We start from the raw sequence: 21,333 nt of genomic DNA, 5'->3' as shown, positions 1-21,333 counted from the left end.
TCGTTGGCTCTCTTGGGCACATAAAAATGAAATATCAATTTGCTAGAGCTTCAAATTTTTCTTTTGGGCACAATGATGAAAATAAATGGTTTTCAGTCTAAAAATCTTATCAAACCAATTTTACTTGTTCTGTTTGTATTAATAGCTTCAATCTTATCAATCCACTAAACTGATTGGAGCTGAACTGAACTGAAATTAAGCTGAACTGAATTGAAATTAAGCTGAACAGAACAGGCCCTTAGAGTATGCTGTTGTAAAAACCTTTACCAAAACTAATAGTGTCTTGACTAAAAAACTTAACTTTTGCTCTATCACGGTTCACTAGGCTTTACTTTAGGATATGGATTCAACTTTGGATCGAGAAGGGGAAGATATAAATCATAAAATCGTGTGAAATTGAATTTTTAGGAAGATCTCATAAAATTGAGAAAAAGAATGTAATAAAATTGTTGATAAATCTTTAATATGGAGTACACATCTTTATAAGGGGTGAGGCTGTGAGGGTAATGTTAGTGTTTTTTGTTACTAATTTGCCTTGATAAGTTTTGTAAAATGATCTCATTTAGGAATTGGGCGGCTATTTGTTCTCGGTGTGATTCGTTAACTTGTATGTGAACCGGTAATGGTTTATCGCCTAATACAATACCTGCACAATCAAGGTAGATCATCTACCCTTGGGGTTTTGTCTGATGAAAACCGCTTTGATAATAAAGTCAATACCGATTCAATATGGTTAAGAAAGAGTGTTTATGTTTAGAATTATGTACCTTATAACTTAGAAGTGAGATGTTAGGGTATTTATAGAATTCCTCTAAGCATGTGTCACGTGTTGCCCCTCATATGTGACTTATTAGACCCTCTCCAATGGTGAGACTCAAGTGAGTATTTTTAGGAGAGAGAGAGTATTTTTTGCAATGTATACTAATAAATTGGTATCTACACTTAGCAACTCCAAAAGAAAGTTGCTAAGTTTAGATACTCAACTTTGAGTCTCATTTGACAAAAAGTGTGGACCCCTTGTCAATATTCTAATTATTTTGTAATTTATTTAAGTTTTACCTTTTTTTTAATTTTACAATATTTGATACTCCTTCCGTCCCCGAAAGAACGACCCATTTGGGTTGATTACGCGGGTATTAAGAAAGTTAAATAAAAAGAAGTAAAAGTATATTGAAAAGATAAATTTACATGGGGTTTGTAAAAAAATAGAGAGAGAAAATAATAAAATTACATGGAAAATCAAATTTTTATATGGGGAAGCTAATTTTGCACAAATATTATTGCAAATTGGTGGGTGTTTTATGCAAATGAGTCATTCTTTTTGGGACTAAAATTAGGCCAAATGGGTCGTTCTTTCGGGGACGGATGGAGTATTAAAAATAAATGGATTTGGTGAGCCATAATTTGAAAGTGATATTTGTATATTTTAGAGAGTCTCACCATTGGGGAATTAGGTTTCACATGAGTTGCTAAATTGAGAAGTGAATATGGTATCATCATTGGAGGTAAAAAACAACTCATTTTGTATTTCAATACTCAAATTTGAGTCTCACCATTGGAGATGGTTTTAAGTGGGTGGTAAGTGTCCAAGTGGCCGAAAGCAGGTCTCCACGTGGATGATGTTATGGGCCGATTTGAGTATTTTGTCTGAATCAAAGTGCAACAATCCTACCATTTATACTTCGTAGTACTTATATCAATTGTCGGGGTTGAGATTATTTTTACCAAATTTTTTCAAAGAAAAACAAAAAATTCATGAAATGAAATTAAACATCAACACAATAACACACACCTGAGACGGACGGTACTGATTTAAGTGAAGCTTTATTGATCTTTTAATCGGCCCCTTTCTCTCTCCATCTCTCTTTCAACTGGTTCGTAACATCAAACCCTAGATTTCCAGCTTTCATACTCAATACTCAACTCTTTGCTCTTCGATAATGGCGCTCGCTTCTCGCATCCTCTCCAAATCTAAGCAGGTCTATTTTCTATCTCTCTATTCTTAATCCGATTTCAAAATCTTCGACTTATATGCTACATTTTGATCTGCAATTTTAATTTTGTTCCTTGCGATTTGTTCATGATCTTTTGATCGTTGACTCATAAAAATGTTGGTTCGATTTAGGCTATAGAATGAATTTGAATCTTACATGTCCTAAATTTGTATTGATATTCCGAGAAATGGGGTGTAATTGAATAAATTCAGGTTTTTTTCATGAAACAATTGTTAGATTGAGATGTTAATTTTTATTGGTCTTAGGGTTTTGGTTTTTCAATTAGTAAAGAAATTGGATTACTGGCAATGCGTTGCCAGTTTTTTATGTTCCGTAATTCAGCTTTGGTAGAAAAATGTATATGATTTTGATTTGTTGGAGCTGTTCTTAATTGAATATTTGAATGTGCTAATGTATTGGTAATATGTTTTGGGAAGGAATATGGAAACAATGCTATAGAAACATTTGTTAGTCGTAAAGTGTTGGTTCTTATGCAGCGATGATTTCGTATTGCTAATAATTTTTGGTGGGGTATGGGAGTTGTAGATACATTTCCTTGCTTGGTCTGGGATTGATACGTTTGTTTGACTGCATTTTGGGGCTATGATTTACTTGCCGAGTATTAGCTTGAACAGGGCTCTTGTGCTTGATTCTTGTAGTTTGTTTGTAGTATTGCAGGCTTTCTGATACAAATCCATAATTCCTTGCTTGGTCTGGGATTGATACGTTTGTTTGACTGCATTTTGGGGCTATGATTTACTTGCCGAGTATTAGCTTGAACAGGGCTCTTGTGCTTGATTCTTGTAGTTTGTTTGTAGTATTGCAGGCTTTCTGATACAAATCCATAATTCCCTAGTTTTGTTGTTCATTTAACTTATGATATGTTGATTTGATTTCTACAGCTGTATACTATTCAGACTATTTTACCAAAGGACAATGTGATTCCTGCTCGTTACTATGCCAAAGAAGCTGCTCCCGCTCCCAAGGCTCTAAAGGGAGATGGTGAGTCATATTTTTTACAAGAAAAAAAAATAATTTTCATCTTATATAGTGATGATCCTTTTATCAAGTTTTGTTTCTTTTAGAAAATTAAATGAAGCAATTTGTTTATCTTAATGATTAACTTGTCTTCTTTTTTCTTGATAATGATGCTCGACTGAAAAGAGATGCTTAAGGGCATTTTTTTGGACGTTAAAAAGAAGTTTGAGACAGCTCTTGGTGTACTTCGTCAAGAAAAGATCACCATAGCCCCAGAGGATCCTGCTGCTGTACAACAATACGCTAATGTCATGAAGACTGTAAGAGAAAAGTACGTCTCTATCATTTTTTTTTTTTTTTTTTTTTTTTTTTTTTTTTTTGTAAAATAATAATTATGCTCTATTTTTTTAGTTCATTTTTTTTTCCCTTTAGCATTGCTTCCTTGGATTTCCTCTCTATGATAGACCAATGTTTGTGACAATGGTAATGCGAACTTGCATCTTAGATATGATTTATAGGTTGAGATTTGATTAGTAGGTTGCTTCATGCTTAACACATTTGGCTTCTTAAGGACATCACATCACATCACATCACATCACATCACATCACATCACATCACATCACATCAATTTCCTATATTCTAAATGACTAGAAATTGAACTTTATGACATGATAAAAAGGTATGCAGGATTAGTATTAACAGAATCATGTGTTTGTAAGTAGGACAGTATAAGAGTGAAGTAACTTCTGAAGTTGCATGGGAGGCTGCGTGCCTGCGTGTAACTTACTTTAGCTCACAACTGATTTATTTTCACTTCTGATTACTGGTTGTGGGAATGTAAACTGTACAAGAGATTGTGGGAGCATTGTTTGTCACTTAAGAGATGCTGGATGCTTAATCTGTGTCTAGTTGCTTGATATTGGGAATGCTTGATAATTTTGCTGTGTTTTCAGTTCTCATCATTCTTTTTTTTGAACCATTTGACTAAACAGGGCAGATCTCTTCTCAGAGTCACAGAGGATTCAATACACAATCCAAACCCGAACTCAGAATATTCAGGATGCTCGTACTTATCTTTTGACTTTGAAGGAGATACGACTCAAGTATGTGTACAATACTCTGAATGCTTTCCTTGCTGTAATGTCCCCCCTATCTGTATATTCTTTGTAGTTACCAGTGATTTTTATCTCTTGAGACTAATTCTATTTGGTATAATACTGTGCAGGAGGGGTCTTTCTGATGAACTTGGTGCTGAGGCCATGATGTTTGATGCTTTAGATAAAGTTGAAAAACAACTAAAGAAACCTCTTATGAGAAATGACAACCAAGGAATGAGTCTTCTAATGGCTGAGTTTGATAAGATCAACAAGAAGTAAGTTACTCTTTAAACTATTTTGAAAATTTCAACTGCCCTTTGTTCACCAACCTGAGGCTCCTGAAGATAAATAAATAAGGAAGATTGATGGATTTGAACAAGTCTCCTCTTGTTGTCTTCATTATCATCTGTGATTCTTCAAATTTTAGGCAAGCTCTGATCCTTGGTGTAATGCTGTGGTATCTATCCTCCTATAGAAAGTCATGCATACTGATGTACACAGTAATCAACTTGATAATAGAATTGGACAAGAAGGGCATTGAAACTAAGAAGAGTATATTTGTCAAAAAAAAAAATTGTGGACTTTCTATCTATTTTGATATTTCAAATTGAGTGTTCATATTGATTAAATTGCAAAGAATTTGCTTACTTGAAAATTTTCCCCTTTCTCTTTGTTGGGTGTAGTAGAATACAAATACAGAGTATTCATGTAGGAGATGAATAGGTCCTATATGATTTTATATTTTCTTAAAAAAAAAGATATTTGAGTATGCATCTTTGGGCTATTACTGATGATCTATCTCATATAATTATGGATCTGTCTGTTAAAACAGGCTTGGAATAAACCCAAATGATTTACCCAAATATGAAGAACAGCTGGAACTTAAAATTGCAAAAGCACAGCTTGAAGAGTTAAAGAAGGAAACCACTGAGGCAATGGAAACTCAAGCGAAGAAGTACGTTGCTATCTTTTTTCATTAATGACTTTTTAGTGACTTGCATTTTATCATTGGTGGTTTATTCATATCATTGCATGCCTTTTTCTTTTTGATTAATAAATCTAATTTAGATAAAAAATTTATATTTTTTCAAGAACCCTCTACTTGTTACCGTGTAAGTGTTTCTTTCCCAAGTATCATTAAAGGATCTTCTTCGATACTGAAGGACCGATTTTAATCCATATAAGTTCCAAATTTTGGCTTGGGATAATTTGTAAAATACATAAGCTTGTGACAACACAGAAAAATCAGAAGGAATCTTCGAATTCTTATTACTAATATTATTATTAGTACTAACAAAATGGAAAAATCTTTTGTTTATAGTCCAAATAAACTGAATTTTTTTATTATTAATCTTTTCATGATTTTTTGCATTATTAGAAATGGATTTTTCAATTACATTTTTTGTTGATTCAAGAAAAAGTTGTGTATTAATTCTGGAAATATTAATGATATATAAAAATATATCTACGTATATCTTTTCCCTAAAAAATTTCAAAATATAATTGAATTTACGGATTAATCGAACATTTCGTCTTTTTAATATATGACCCGTATTTTTTGACGATTCCCATTTTTTCGTACCATATGGTGTTTTGGTAGGACTAACTTTTAGTTTTTTATTGTCTTTTGCTATTTTTTCTATTTGATTTTTTATTATTCTTGTTCTACTAGTCAGATCTTTCATTTTTGTTTCTGTCGCTGAAGGATTTGTCCAATTTAGGAATCCGGTTTGAATGGATGATTCATTAATCATATGATTTTTGATTAATGAATCTTTTTCATTTTTTCTTTTACTCGATTCTTCTCTCAATTCAAATAGTCGAATTGGATTTACGTTTGACATTTTTTTTGTTATTTTTTTTAAAAACAGAAATATTTCAACAATGCAATTGTTTGTTTCATTTTCGAACTTAAAAAAAAAAAGAATTTTTTCTTTGAGTCTTTTTCGAATTTGAAAGCGCCCTTTTAGAAGTTTTCGAATTTTTTTGTCGAGTTGTTTAAAAATAGGTTGAAAAAAAGAGGGTCGCTTTCGAGGAGGACCAAAAGGAAGGTCAGTTTCCAGGCCCACAACTGTTAAAAAACAAAACTCATCTATTCGATTTCGTTTTTGTTCGCTTTTTTTTATTCGATCTTGATCAGACGGTTGTATTATAGATCTGTGCCAAGGTTTTAGACAGAAAGGAAATAATATCTTTATCTGAATACCATCTGTTAACCAGTTTTTAGGAAATTCAGTTTCTGATAATTGAACGCCGTTATAGGTGCATTTAACATGCATTTCGCTATTCCACTCTTTGAAATCATCCGACCACTCGGGTCGTTGGAATAATAACAGACGGCTGAAATTTTTTGCTATTATCAATAAAGGCAATAGAATATATTTTCTAAGAATTGACTGAGTTATTAGCATCAAACCTCTTATTATTTGAGCAAATGGAATAGTATCCCAGGCTTCGGCTATTTCTATTCGTATGTTTTCTTGGTTTTTTTCGTCGTTTTTATTGTATTTTTTAGTTTTATTTTCCTCTTTCAATTCTTTGTTTTTATAATCAGAAATCCCCAATTCTGGGTTTTTTCCCATACAATTTTTTAAAATCCCTTTAATTAATCCGGAAAAAGTAGCCGAAAAAAAAGAGGATTTATCTATTCTGTCTAAAAAAAGCGGGGAATGTATATTTGGTTGAAACAATTCCCAAATAACTATTTTACGTCTTTGAACACGCATGGAACCTATGATTATTTCTCGACGAAAATCAGATTGTTGTGAATAACGTATCAAAGAAACTTCACCTGCTTGCTCAGATATATCCGCGGTATTTGGGGCAGGATTGTCAGTATTCTCTTGCTTATCGGTATAAATAACTACACTTTTCCAATTTCTTGAGCGAATTTGATCATCGATTGGCACCGACACGTCTTTTTCATCTGGTGTATCCTCTGGTTCTAAATCGTCGACTAATTGGTATGACCAACGAGGAACCTCTTTACTTAGTTCTTTTATTCCAATCGATTCTTTTGGAATTGTTTGGGGAATCGATTCTTTTGGAATTGTTTGGGGAAAGGAATCCGCTATGATTGTATCAACTAAAAATTTTAAAAATCTTTCTGGATCTTCGGAAACAATTTGTTCGTGTTCTGAAAGTAAAGACACTCTCTTTTGATTGAACGTGGCTTCCCCGTCAAATTGACTAACGAAATGTCTAATTTTTGATGATATTGAGTTTTGATCTTTTTTATGTTCAAATTCTTGGTAATTAGAATCATTACGTAGAATACTATGAATTTTATTTATAAAAATTGCATCTATTAAATTTTTTACTGTCGTTTTCGTTATAATGGATGAAAGCCTTTTTTTTATTATACCCCGACAGGACCCATTTAATAAAGGATCGTGGTTTTTTTGCAAATATTCAATTTTATTTTTAGTTTTATCATTGCATAATCTAGTTTTTTTATCGAGTACATCTATATAAAAAAGTCCTTTGTCTAGAACTGTAATTCTATTAGCAAATTCATTGCTTAAGCTGTTTTTTTTTTGTTCGTTCGTATAAATCCAATAATTGTATAGTTCATCATCATATAAGAATTTTTCTGTTGTAGCCAAAGAAATCTTTCTTTTTATCATTTCCCAGAAAATGGATAAACTAGGTGGATATGTAAAAGAAATTCTTTGTTTTCCATCATTTTGACATGTATAAAAAAAATATTGTGACATTTCATTTCTTACCGCATTTTCAAACCGATTGCTTTTTATATATCGCGTTGGACGATTCCAACGTTTATAGTCGAAAAGAAGAAAAAGAAGGGGTTTTTGAAACCAGAATAGGTTTTTATTTTCTTCTTTAAGTATTTCGAACTTCGAAATATCTTGATTCCCAGAATAAGAACTTGGGCTATTTTTATAGCATGCTTCTTTTAAGTGCAAGTGAAATTCATCCTTTGTTTTGTCCTTTCCATTCACTCGGATCTTTCCCATTTCATTCATTTTGATTTTGTCCGGATCCTTCTTTTCTTCCGAAAAAAGGGAAGGAGAAGGATCTTCTTCGGTGAATCCTAAAGGCACAGTAACCTAAAGGCAGCAAACCCACAGTAACCTAAAGGCAGCAAGCTCAAAATACCTTGGTTTCCAGCTAGTCTTTTTTATTCTAGTTCTCTTTTGGCATTTCTTATGGGTAAAGGATAAGACTTGCACTGGTTTACTTTCTCTTTAATCATCTACATCTGTTGCTTTGCTGGGAAATCTCATCAAAAGTGCTAGTTTTCTTACTCTATTGTGTATGACAGATGACGCCAGTCGAAACTATCAATTTGGCCCTGAGTGGTTGTGTTTCACTGTTCTCTGATTATTACAAAATTAATTACTGTACATAAACTAGTTTGTGATCCAAATTTCTCAATATAGTCCTGTCTGAAAAACTTGCTTGGTTATTGATTTCCCACTTTTGATATAATAGTACTTTGGTTTCCGCCGAAATTGCTTATCGTTTTACGAACTTATTGCGGAATAATTATAACGTGGGTGTAATTTAGGGATATTATGCCATACTGTTTATATGGTGCTGAATTTCCTAAGCAAATAAGATTGAGGCAGAATTATGTTATACTTGTTTATTGAATATTGTAGGAAGAGCCTTCAAATTTGACCAAAAGTTTCATTTGCAATATTGCAGTTGATTGTATGTTGCTAGAGTTACCTGATTGCCTCCCTGTCAATGACTTCCAATTGCTTAGGAGCTAGTATAACAAATATGATTTCTATTGACTAGGATTCTGAACGAATTAGCTCGGTGAGAGGAAAAAAAAAACCATGTATGCTTTTATTATGCTGCTTCCTATAACTTAATATACAAGAAACTTTTGGCTCATTAATGAAAATGCTATTTATCAAACAAGATATTGGCAAAGCATTTTTAGTCATTGATAAATTGCATTATTATAGCAATTTTTAGTCATTGCTAAATGCTGTTTGCCAAACAAGATATTGGCAAGCATTAGCTCTATGAGACTATTGAGTGCTTATGCATCTCTCCATTTGCCTTTTTACTTATTTGGAACTTACTATTTTTTGTCAACTTCTTTCCTTATTCAGGGAGGAATTCCAGGACGAGCAAATGGTTGATCCTAAGTCATTGGACATCCGAAACTTCATCTGAGATTCTAGCTTGGAAATTTGACTATTTGCGGTGTAAAAACACTTGTTGGAGAGGAGAGTTGAAGGCTGTAGTTGTTCAGCTTATTGGCAGAAATACCCACCTTTTCTCCCATTTTGTTTTGAAATAAATTGGATTTTGTTCTGCTAGGAAATGCGCAGAATATATATCAATTGAATGGTTTTTGATGTGTTATAATCTAGATATACTGGTTTCTGAGGAGATGATATTGCTAAAAAAAGTTGTGATTATCACTACAATTTACTTACATTTTGATCATGTACAGCTTATTTGAGGTGACAATCAATCAATCAAAGTCTTAATCTCATAAGTGAGGTTGGCTACATGAACCAAAAGTGATTATTCACTATAATTATTGACAAAAATCTTCCTCCTCTATCCCTTGTGATCAATTACCTCATCCTCATGTAAATGCAAATACTTCATATCCTTCCCAACTCTCTCCAACAAAGTCATTTTCGGTCTCTCTCGTTTAACCCCTCTATGGTCTCACTCTTTGTACCGATGCACCCTTAGGTCTTTGTATTACATGCCCAAACCTTACTTATAAGTTTAGATAGGATAAGTTCATATTATTTCTAGATAGGATAAGTTCATGAAAACAAATCAATTTACAACTAAAATAAGTATTACTCCCTCCATCCATAAATTACACTCCTACTTCTAACATTTATTCCTCACATAATATAGAGAAGTAAGAAAGTAATTTAGGGACGGAGGGACTACTAATAAGTTTAGATAAATTAATTTGCTTGTATATTAATTTACACTAATCATCCACTATGTATATATTTCCATTCTAAGTTTAAAAAAGCTGATCTCCCGTTGCTTCGTGTCAATAGTAGTATGCAAGTGTAGTGTCATAGGCAAAGATTAGTTCTGAGTACATATTTGGTATGTCCAAGAACAAACCAGATGATATTGGTCTTTCTATAAAACATTAAATTTAAATGGTATATTTGTATACCATTACAAACATATATAATTATTGGAAGCTTAATGGTACGATCAGGTATCACATTAGTACCATTGGAATTTGCCTTTTCATTAAACTTTGTTTGTACTACTAATACTAGAAAATATCTTGATATACACCATCAAAAGGTATTATAATACATATTAAATCATCTAATGGTACTATTTATTCACTTAAATGGTATCTTCATGTCTAAAAGTAGCACATTTTGTGAATTTTGCTGAACAGAAGAAGTGATAAGCTGTATTGACTCTACTGAGTCATGATCTAGATGGACTAGATCCAAAAGATACATATGAAAGTAAAGAATAATTTCATGCTGAGACTTGAGGACAAGTTAACATAATTCACCATCTGAAAGACTCAACACACTAACATAATGCCCATGTATCCACAATCCAACAAATAAAAGCTACACCATACATTGCGTATGTTATGTACATATAGTTTCAAGCCTACGCTGCAAATGATTTTCCACAACTACAAGTCTTTGATGCATTTGGATTTTGGAAAGAGAAGCCTCCACCGATAAGTGCATCACTATAGTCAAGCTGCATTCCATAGAGGAATAATAGGCTTTTTGGATCACAAACTGCAAACACATAACAAGTATTAAAGATAATCATCAAATATGTTTCAGAGAGTAACCAGGAAAGAAGGGGGTCTACAAGGTCTAAGGCTACAAGCAACATCTTGAAAAGCTCCACGAAAGATAATGCACAAGCGAAAAATAAAAAGGATACAAAGGGGTGAATTGTAAGTTTGTAACTAGATATATTAGGCATATTTTCCCCATTCTCATGTGTGGTAGATTTGAAAAAAAAAAGAGGGGGGGGGGGGGGGGGGGGGGGGGGGGGGGGGGGGGGGGGATGTGAAGGGGTGTTGAGACTACTTGTTAAAGTATTTAATGCTCACCGATAGTGAAACCATTGACCTCAATCACAGAATCATCTGCTTTTGTGTTCTCACTGCTCTCAAAATCCATTGTGTAAGACATGCCAGAGCATCCACCTTGTTTAACACCAACTCTTAAGCACAAGTTCTCATTCCGATCAGACCTCATTCTTTTCAAATGCTTCACTGCATTGTCAGTTAGAGATATTGCTGGAGCCAAGCCCTCGACTGGTGCTGCTGAAACTAAACAGAGCATAAAAATAGTAAGTTGGAAATATGGAGAGTAGTGATAGCCTGTCAATATACAAAGTCAAAATAGTTGTTAGCAAAAGATATACAAGACTTGAGATGATTCATCTCCATTTTAAGGAACTTTCTCTTGTATAGCCTTTTCAAAATGTAGCATAATTTGAGCTTCCTCAATAAATTGAGGTAAAAACAAGGTTATATATATACAGCCCTTTGATTAGCAGAATCGCAGACATTGCCTAATACCTTTATCTTTTTGTCACTGATATGTGCTACCTAACCATTTAAGGTATTATCAGCTATATCACAAAGACTAAGATGCTCTTATTCTATTCAAATAATACCTTATACTAAATGAAGAGTCCCAAAACTATGACTTTTGTGAGCGAGCTCCACTCTTTCTGCAATGGTATTTTCCTAGGATCCAAGATAATTTTGATCTACAGGCTAACACTTGTCACACTATTACTTCAGTGTATATTCCTCTCTTACTCCTCTCTTATGGAATGAGCCCCAAAAAGTAGGACCGGACAACAGATCTCCTTCCTGACTACTTCTGGGAGCACCAGCAAACTAAAACATTATTTAGTTGTATGTAAAATTTATCTAGCATATCCATATCTATAATTTTATGCACAGATTTTCTGAAGTTGTGACATGGATTCGTAATATCCCGTATCCAACGGCACTGCATGTTAGTGTGTATTGTGTAACATTAAGTAGAGGTTGAAAGATGAGATTTTTTCCAAAATTTATCCTGATAAAATAATCATCCCAGGGCAAAACATTCCATTCCTATATATAACTGCAAATCTGCAATAGTTACAGCTCCTCTACTTGAATGAGCAACTCTTGCAACTTAGGCTTCCATGTCAATGGCCCCCCTTGAAACTTGCAGCAGTTATAATATTACCTAAGTTGAATTTTGAAAATCCTAGCTATGAATCAATATATACCCATCTAATCACAATCTCCTGGATTGACATATACAGAATTTAGATGTGCAGCAAAGACAAAAAGCTACATATCATGTGCCTAGTTGGTATTTCCGTAAGTTAAAAAGCACTTGCTACTTATTTTTCCCTGACACCTGCATGGATCTTACCTCTCCAACTATAAATAATTAGCTAATTCAAATCTTTTATTAAAAACATAGAGGACTTTCTTCTCTTTCATTCCTTCTCATTTTAGATGATCTTTGTAAGCTGTAACAGATTCTCCAGTTCCTAAATGTAATATGCACAATGTGATTCATCGAGATAATGTGTTAAAACTTAAAAGACATCCCGAATCCAGGCACACTAATGCCCAAACTTAAATATTGGAGCTATATGTATTTAAAATTCAAGCTGTTGCAACTTCAAAGAGCCTCATTGTAAACAACAAATAGGAGATGATAACGAAAGGACTCTACCTATGGAAAGGTCTATTCTTGGAAAGAGGCACATGTGACCTAGCCTCAAATAATATAAGACAGATATAATATGGATGATCTTCCAATCTCAAGGGTAACCAGATACAACCAAGGAACTAATAGAAAAGAAGAAATTGAGGAAGAAGATGAGGAAGTGGGTGTTAAGTGTAGGGCAATAGCCAATATGGAGGATGTCATTCAATTCTACAACGTAGCCTACTGTAAGCTCAATATCTAACGTCATAAATGGAATTTTGACATAGCTTCGATTTTTGCACTTTCACCAAATCACAAGTGGTTTTCAATGTCTCACTTCTTTACTACTCAGCTGAAGCATGAGCTTTAGATTTTTTCCCCTTATAGTTTCTTAGGGTTGATGTAGGTTGACTTTAGAGTAAATAAAACTACAGAACTACACAAAACATTTTCTTCCCTCTTGTTAAGGAATAGAAGTCTGTTGCCAAAAATTTATGTTGTCATTCAATTTGGAATATTTTTCGTCTTTAATCGTGTTCGCAAGCCAGAATTCAATGATTTTCAACCAAAATATTCCTGGAGAAAACCAGTCCACAGACTATAATATTCATGAACCCTTATTAGGTTTATACAGCTATAATCAGATTCCTAGAGATACCTCTAACATACAAGGATTTTGTACAGCCTCATCATCAAATCGATTCGAAACCTCAAAATCCCTAATCAATAAAACTAGGATTCAAAGCCTGCATTACCATACTCAAAACTATTAATTTAATAAAAACAAAAGAATTGCTAGCTCAAATTAGCTGATGAATCAGTACATAGCATCAAATCATACAGTATACAACACTAAATTTCAAAAGCATAGATATTCACAAAACCCAATTATAACATACTGAGATTCAATCAAAATCACACCATACAGTAGCAAACAATATCAAATTAATCAAAAAATATCATCTACAAAACACCCCACAAAAATTTCAAGCTAACCAACAAAATCAATACAGCCATAAACACAAAACAGATGAAAAATCAAACAAAATATCCCAGATAAATTGATTGAACCAACAAATAACAAAGATTAAGTGAGAAAGAATACCGGAAGCAGAAGATGATCGAATAGAGAGACGACCAAAGCGTTTAAGATTAGATGGGAAGGAAACTGAAAAGGGGGTTTGATTAAAGCTCAATGAAGTGGAAGAATTACTGGGTAATTGACAAACTGTTGAAGAATATCGAAGTGTAATAGAGGAAGACGCCATTTTTTCGAGTTTTTTGAGGTCTAAATTTTCTGGAAAATGTTGTAATCGACGCAATTACAGAATTTAGGGGAGATTTTTCTGCGCTTTTGGAGTTTAAGCCGTGTAGGAGAGAAGTGGTAGGCAAATCACGGCCGTTAAATTTTGGAACGAAAATCAGAAAATTAAAAAATAAATAAATAAATTGTGGTTGTTAAACATTTTTTTTGAGGGTTTTTTTTTTTTTTTTCTTCGTACATGAAAAAATTATAAAGTTCTAAAATTCTTCATAAAAAAATAAATTAATTAAATTCATGGAGTACTTCATATATGCTTGTCTTTTTGCAAATTGGTATTATTGGATCGCAACAATATGTTAATGCCTTGTTTGGTTGGATGTAGGAAGTAGAAATTCCCATGAAAACTCAATTTCTATAAAATTGTAATTCTTAAGAATTTCCAAAAGTTGTTTTGTTGGATGTAGGAATTTCCATTTCCCATGAAAAGTTCAACTTACCTAGGGGGACTAGGTAAGTTAATTCCTCCATTTTGTGGGAAATAGAACTTCCTAGAAAGTCCCGATTCTTACATTATTGTCAACCAAACAAGCATGCATAAATTTATTTCCTATGAAATCAAAATTCCCTTGAATTTTTTAAGATTATATTTTTTTAAAACCTGTTAAGATTATAATTAGTTCAACTAATGGGGACACCAGTGTTCTGTCATTGAATCTGCTATACAGACAAAGTTGTCAAAGTGTGAAGGCCATTTTCTTGGTCTAGTAGATTGTTTGATAGGAATAGGTTCATTAACAGGGTTAGGATCAGAATTAGGTGTATTGAATTGAGGTGAGGATTCAGGAATAGGAACAGGTATGTCCATTATTACATATATAATTTCACATAATGGCACATTGATATGTCTAATAATATACACACACCATGCTCTGGCCTAAATTTTACAGGCTCATTATATTGGTAGAGAGTATTTATGTTTTAGAAGCTTTTGGATAATGTAACTAGAGTATTAGACCTAGTTATTGGGTAAGTCAGGTCAAAGAGGGTCACATTTTATTGGGTCAGCAGCGGATCGAATCAATGCAAGTTGCGGGTAAAAAAAGGGTCAATAATTGGTGGACCAATAAATTATCAATTAAAATAAATATTAGATAAAGGTAGGGGTGTCCATTATTCGGATAAAAACTGAATCCAATCGAAACTGAATATTAATTCGGATTGGATCCAAACTTTAATTTGGATCGGATTAGATTGAAATATTTTGAAAATTCGAATTTTCGGATTGGATCGGATTGACCTTGTTTGGATCCAAAAAACCGAATTAACTGAAATATGAAACCATAATTTTACAAATAATGATTGTTTCTATTAATAATCATGCAAAATTAGGTTGATAATTACATTTAATATAAATTATGGTAAACTATGTTTTCAATATACTTGTTTAATAATGTTCAAATTTATAATTGCATTTTTATTTATATAATCATTTTAGACCCTACAAATTTACAATGTATTTTAATATGGATTTTCGGATCGGATCCAAATAGCCGAATTGTAATTCAGATTAGATCAATTAAAAATTCGGATCGGATTGGATTTAAAAATTAAAAACCGAATTTTATTTCGGATCGGATTAGATTTGACCAAAATCCTAACCGAAAACTAAATAGACACCCTTAGATAAAGCCATAATTAAGTACTGCATATGAATACGAAAACTTTTGAGACATCGACTTTAAAGCATCTCATAGTTGATCGGTACTGCCATAAACAGTACCAACATGGACAAGGACTGCTGAGCATGGATAGAACGAGAGTCGAACTCGCGACTCAGTCACTCTTTTTGTTTGGAAGATCATTCGTTCTTCACTCTCTTGCTTTTTTTTACCAGCGGGGAGCTCAGCAACCAAGGTGCATATTATAGTAGCAGCCTATTATGTTTTTCAGGCCCCTTTTTTTTCTATTCCTAAGTCATGAACTGGTTAAAGGTTATGGAAGAAAGAATATCTCCCCTGGAGTGAGTGAGACCGGAGCGGACTCACGAATGTAGCTAGGGGAAAAACCATCAAAAAACGACGATTGTTCGATAATTTTTTTTTTTACATTATCTATTTTCTTTATGTATTAAATTGGACAAACATGTTGACCCTACCTAATAAGGGTTATGTTCATTAAAGACCATATCCATTAAGGGCCCTATAAGCTAGGCTCTAACCTTATTATCATTGAGCTACCCTGTCCAATAACTAGGTCTACATGTAACATGAATAATATTGCTCTTTATTTCTTTAGATTTTTCTACTAGCTTGTATCATGCAATCTACTAAAATGATCTAGAGAATTTTTCACCACAATCAGAAAAATATATGGTTCGTGAACGTTCTTGAATATTATAGCTACAAGAATGATGAAGAAAGTTTTGGAATCTTCTAGCCATTTTGTTTAAGCTCCATCTTCAAGTATATATGTAGGTTATAAGCCATCAATCAACAAATACACATGCAAGTAACTATACTTATGCATAAGCTTTCCTACCTTTCCACCCTCTTTATATACTACTATACACCTTTTCTACCACAAATCCACTTTTCTTATTTGTACTATTACTAAATGTGTGTTCGTTCCTTTTACTACTTGACTTAGCTTGCCTTTACTTATTCACCTAATTATATTTTTTAAATTTCTACATCTTTATTTTGTTCCTAGATACTAGACAAAATTTGTGAGCATGAATTAGAAGGCCTTGAATGTGTTTAGGGAAAAAATTTGTTCACAAAATATGTTTGGCCAACAACTTTATTACCAATTATCAAATTAATATACCAAGAAATATGCCTTCTAAATTACTTAGAGATATTATTTAGGGATTTTTTATTTTTGTAAGGCTATTCACCTCCCCATGATACTAGACATTATTATCAAATGTACCATTACTTACACAAAAAAAAAAAAAAAAAAAAAAAAAAATAGTCGGATCAGCTGTAACTTTTCATTATCTCTCAAGATAACGAAATAATAGCAATGACATCAAATTACAGTTTTTTTCTTTTCATTTTCCATTATTAATGGCACAAGCAAAATGTATACATTTAAATTCAAAGAATCAAATAACTTTCACTAATAGTTAGAATGTAGAACAAGCGTCATGAACAAATTAGATTAGCAAGGGCATCCTCTTCTTGGTTCGACTATTTCTGATAATGAACCAGACTCTGTTATACTTTCAAAGTATCTGTATGGAAAAAACAACAAAATATAAGGTTACAATTGCAAAAATAACAAGTTAAATATATAACAAGTTAATTTTATGTGAGTATAAGAAAAAGACAGATAGTTCTACTTACAATTCTTGTGAACGATCATGAGATAAGGCAGCAATGGCAATATTGAAGAAAGCATCATCTACATTTATATCTTCTTTTGCTGAAGTCTCGTAATAAGGAATGCCGCTTGATTTTGGCCCTGACTTTATTGACCCACACCACTTCTTTGCTCTTTTCTCTTGCACCTAATTTGTATACAAACAATATACCATATTAACAAATTCGACCACTGAAATCATATGTTAAAAATAATTGAATAATTAGATTAAAAACTTTTTGTACTCAAAATTCAAGATGATAAGATGTTTTTGAATCATGTACGTATAATATGAGCAAGTTGTCCTAATTTATAAAAAAATATTCAAATACAATATTATTCAAATTTAATTTATTTATAATGAGGCAAAAAATGAGGGCGGAAAAGAGGAAGTACAACTGTACAAGGCCACAATTAATCTGATAAACAATCTTTTTGAAATGGAGGGTAATCTAACCTTGCGATTGGCTCCACCATCTTGATCAATCTTGTTTCCAATGACCACAAAAGGAAATTTGGTTGGGTCAGGGATATCTGTCTGATAATTATAAAAAAGAAATAAAAAGTCAAAATGATAATTATCAAAACACCTACAAACAATGATGCCGTAGGTTCTAGGTGTCTCTTGCTAGTTCTTGTCTCCCTAGTTTGCACCAATTTCTTGAACGTTCAATATTATGCATGCCAAACAATTCAAATGGTGGTGGATAGAGAAATTAAGAATCCTAACATGCTCACACGGGAGCATTGGCCATCATATAGCTCATATGTTCATATTTAATGACATACAACTGTGGATTATGAAAAATTGATTTTCGGATCGACACCACTAATTGAAACTAAATTTAATAAACTCACATGTAATGAAGTAAAGCTGGATTCATAAAATATTGTTTAAAATATAAACGTAAATAATGTAAAGCTAAATAATCACGTTTCCAAAAAAAAAAAAAAAAAGAAAGAAAAAAGCTAAATAATCATGAAGGAAAAGAATAAATATTCCTAAACAGCGTATTATTGTTAAAACATACTTTCTCCGTTTTTTTTATAATTGCAACGGTTTGACTTTTACACTATTAATATGTTTCACTTTGATTAGCTTTGACGATTTATACATAAGTAAAAATATACTCATGTAGTATCTTGTTAGATTTATAATTTTTATTTATTAATAATCAAAGATATTAACGATTCAAAACATGCATCGGCAAGCGTGAAAAGAGAAGTGTTGCAACTATAAAAAAAATAGAGAAAGTACTTATTTAAGACAATGTAAATCCATAAATATTCAGAAGGAAAAATTGAGTTTATAAATCCCAACTTAATTTGGCAGTTTACTATGAAAAATCCCAACTATTTGTTATCCCTCAAAAATCCCAACTTTGATACCCATTTTCTTTTAAAGATCCCAACAGGTCACCAAACCTTTTATTTCAAGTTACAATCCACGTGCCAACACGGGATTGGTCAAAAAAATTCAAAAAAAATAAAAAATAAAAAATTCAAAAAAATTAATAATAATAATAAAAAAAAGCAGCTGCCACCCCCTTCCCGGAAAACACCCTACCCCTACCCCACCCCTGAAAACCCCTTCCCTGCTACCAAAAAACGGCGCCCACCCCTCCCCCTCACCCTCACCCTCACCCTTGCAAAACCCTCCCACCCTAAACCCTCACACCCCCTCCTAAAACCTCCACCCTCGAAATCGCCCCCTTCCCTTCCCCCACCCCTGAAATCGACCCCCCGGGGAGGGGCGATTTCGAGGGTGGGGGTTTTGGGAGGGGGTATTTTCCGATTTAGGGTTTAGGGTGGGAGGGTTTTGCAAGGGTGGGGGGGAGGGAAAGGGGTAAGTTTCGAGGGTGGGGGAGGGGTGGGCGCCGTTTTCCGGCAGTGGGGGAGGGGTTTCGGGGGTGGGGGCTAGGTTGGTTTTTTTTTTTTTAATTTTTGAATAAATCAGATTTAAAAAAAAACAATTAATTTTATTTTTTGGACCACTAAAATTCTGACAAGTGGCAATTTTTTTTTTAAAAAAAATAGAGTTAACCTTCTTTTCAGGTAACTGATCATATGGGATCTTTAAAAAAAGATGGGTATCAAAGTTGGGATTTTTAAGGGATAATACATAGTTGGGATTTTTCATAGTAAACCGCCCAAAGTTGGAATTTATAAACTCAAATTTTCTATTCAGAATCACCCGGTATCAAAGTAAACGTTTGATTCCCCTCCATTTCTATTAAAGATTGTCTTTGCTGCATTATAAGGTCAAACTACATAACTGATAGTTTTTGAATTTTGCAAAACAAGTTGATAAACATTATAAAGAATTGCATGAGGAAATTAAAGCCCAGTTTATCTTAGAGATAAACAAATATCGTGAATTAAATATAGCAACTCATAAGTAAATCAACAATTTTATTCCGGCAATATCAGCGTGGCATATTGGCAACAAAATTAACAAAGGTGGAGCCCCCATATTATTAAAATTGTTGACTTATAACAAAATTGTCATTTGATTAACAAATTTTATTTATCTCCGAGAAAACTTATATTTTCTCGAATTGCAATATTAGATGGACTTGCAAGACTAATTAATAGTTACTTGCTTATCTTTTATCGATTGATCTAGAAAAGTGAATGCAACAATTACTATGGGGCTTCATATATATTACCTGTTTGATGAATTCATCACGCCATGTTTGGAGGGCTTCAAACGATCTTTGATCATTCACATCGTATACTAAAACACAACAATCTGATCCTCTGAAAAATGCAGGTCCTAAACTGTGAAACCTTTCCTGCCCTGCTGTATCCCAAATCTGTCCGAATATAATTTATATTATTAGTCAAAGTTATGCACAATTTTTTTATTTTTTATTTTTTTTTTTTTTTTTGGTAATTACTTTAATGGGAGAAGAGAGTTAACCTGAAGGCTAACGAGTTTGCCATCGATTTGCAACTCCCTCGTCACAAAATCTGCCCCGATTGTTGCCTTGTATTGTTGATTGAATTTCTTTTGCACGTATCTATAATACACAATTCAACACAAACAAAATCGTCGCATAAATGAATTTGGAAAAGAGTACACATAATATTAGCATGTATGTGTACGACGAATAAGGTAATAATTGTGTCCTCCAGGTACAAGGGTAGTAGTGTTAATTGGGACGGTGTATGGGTTCATACCTAAGAGAAATTAGTCTCGCGATGGGACTAGAGGGATAATATAAGGACCATTAGAACGCTAGAAATTATAGGCTAGTCAAACGCAAACTAAGCTCGTATATTCTACGAGTACAACAAAAAATAAACATTCTCTTCGTCTCTATAACTTGCTTGTTCTAACTTTTTTTTTTTTAAGACAGTCATCAATAAAACAGAAAAACCTTTACAAACGAGTGAGTACATTAATAATTGTATGAATATTTACCTTGTAATTAGAGAAGTCTTTCCCACCCTAAAAAACAAATACATATAAATAAACCCATTAATGACGAACAACATCATATTAATCCCATCATCTCAAACAATTTAAAAAAAAAAAAAAAAAAAAAAAAACCTTACGCAATATCACCAAGGACAATAACCTTGAGCAAAGTTCTCTGCATATGCGGCGACATTGTTATCTTGGACTATAATTTTTTACTTCAATGACTAATAATACGACCACTGTTTTTTTGCAAGACTACTATTTGTATGAAAAGATGAATTTATAAGAATATGATAAAAAAAAAAATAATAATAAATAGGGTAGGTTTGGGTAAATATTATCTTTTTGGTTGGTTTAAAAATCAGGGGAAAAGGGTGATTGTTTTTGTGCAGTTTAAATTTGAGGAAGATAGCAATTGACAAAAGCAGCAGCAGAAAACTTTCATGTGATCACAGAAAGATGATGCAGCTTGCTAGCTGTGTATATTACCGAGTAGCAATTATTAAAGACTCAACTAAAAAAAAATAG

The 21,333-nt window shown here is 32.9% G+C and overlaps 3 protein-coding genes across 4 annotated transcripts; 1 reads left to right on the top strand and 2 right to left on the bottom strand.

Moving 5' to 3' along the window:
- Positions 1 to 1,820: 1,820 nt before the first annotated feature.
- On the top strand, positions 1,821 to 9,481 carry LOC145562155 (putative ATP synthase 24 kDa subunit, mitochondrial). Its single transcript, XM_081622345.1, has 7 exons — positions 1,821 to 1,979; positions 2,897 to 2,996; positions 3,159 to 3,303; positions 3,966 to 4,076; positions 4,199 to 4,345; positions 4,903 to 5,025; positions 9,161 to 9,481. Exons 1-7 carry the CDS (start codon positions 1,941 to 1,943, stop codon positions 9,222 to 9,224), a joined length of 729 nt encoding a protein of 242 aa, XP_081478471.1. The 5' UTR covers positions 1,821 to 1,940; the 3' UTR covers positions 9,225 to 9,481.
- A 1,027-nt stretch (positions 9,482 to 10,508) lies between these two features.
- LOC145562154 (iron-sulfur assembly protein IscA, chloroplastic-like) lies at positions 10,509 to 14,122 on the bottom strand. 2 transcript variants are annotated; one of them, XM_081622344.1, is made up of 3 exons: positions 13,857 to 14,122; positions 11,134 to 11,349; positions 10,509 to 10,810 (listed from the first exon to the last, which is right to left on the bottom strand). In XM_081622344.1, the coding sequence occupies exons 1-3, from the start codon at positions 14,017 to 14,019 to the stop codon at positions 10,674 to 10,676; spliced, it is 516 nt and encodes a 171-aa protein (XP_081478470.1). In that variant the 5' UTR covers positions 14,020 to 14,122; the 3' UTR covers positions 10,509 to 10,673. The 2 variants fall into 2 exon arrangements, with proteins under 2 accessions (XP_081478470.1, XP_081478469.1); XM_081622343.1 differs by having other exon boundaries at positions 11,134 to 11,355; positions 13,857 to 14,111.
- Positions 14,123 to 17,040: 2,918 nt separating this feature from the next.
- LOC145563418 (ras-related protein Rab7-like) lies at positions 17,041 to 21,119 on the bottom strand. Its single transcript, XM_081623862.1, has 7 exons — positions 20,940 to 21,119; positions 20,806 to 20,832; positions 20,302 to 20,401; positions 20,048 to 20,194; positions 17,836 to 17,916; positions 17,363 to 17,526; positions 17,041 to 17,250 (listed from the first exon to the last, which is right to left on the bottom strand). Exons 1-7 carry the CDS (start codon positions 20,993 to 20,995, stop codon positions 17,178 to 17,180), a joined length of 648 nt encoding a protein of 215 aa, XP_081479988.1. The 5' UTR covers positions 20,996 to 21,119; the 3' UTR covers positions 17,041 to 17,177.
- Positions 21,120 to 21,333: the final 214 nt, after the last annotated feature.

The sequence above is a fragment of the Chenopodium album genome, chromosome 10 (assembly GCF_948465745.1).
Source record: "Chenopodium album chromosome 10, dcCheAlbu1.1, whole genome shotgun sequence".
In the NCBI taxonomy this organism is placed as follows: domain Eukaryota; kingdom Viridiplantae; phylum Streptophyta; class Magnoliopsida; order Caryophyllales; family Amaranthaceae; genus Chenopodium; species Chenopodium album.
This window is presented reverse-complemented; position numbering and strand designations above follow the sequence as displayed.

Excerpts from the sequence above, each read along its gene's own strand:
- LOC145562154 (XM_081622343.1), bottom strand. The coding sequence starts at position 14,019 with ATGGCGTCTTCCTCTATTACACTTCGATATTCTTCAACAGTTTGTCAA. Across the intron at positions 11,356-13,856 it reads TCGATCATCTTCTGCTTCCG|TTTCAGCAGCACCAGTCGAG; the intron begins GTATTCTTTCTC and ends TGCTCTGTTTAG. Across the intron at positions 10,811-11,133 it reads GGTCAATGGTTTCACTATCG|TTTGTGATCCAAAAAGCCTA; the intron begins GTGAGCATTAAA and ends ATGTGTTTGCAG.
- LOC145562155 (XM_081622345.1), top strand. The coding sequence starts at position 1,941 with ATGGCGCTCGCTTCTCGCATCCTCTCCAAATCTAAGCAG. Across the intron at positions 1,980-2,896 it reads TCCTCTCCAAATCTAAGCAG|CTGTATACTATTCAGACTAT; the intron begins GTCTATTTTCTA and ends TGATTTCTACAG. Across the intron at positions 4,077-4,198 it reads TTGAAGGAGATACGACTCAA|GAGGGGTCTTTCTGATGAAC; the intron begins GTATGTGTACAA and ends AATACTGTGCAG.
- LOC145563418 (XM_081623862.1), bottom strand. The coding sequence starts at position 20,995 with ATGTCGCCGCATATGCAGAGAACTTTGCTCAAGGTTATTGTCCTTGGT. Across the intron at positions 20,195-20,301 it reads GCAAACTCGTTAGCCTTCAG|ATTTGGGATACAGCAGGGCA; the intron begins GTTAACTCTCTT and ends ATATTCGGACAG. Across the intron at positions 17,527-17,835 it reads ATGGTGGAGCCAATCGCAAG|GTGCAAGAGAAAAGAGCAAA; the intron begins GTTAGATTACCC and ends TATACAAATTAG.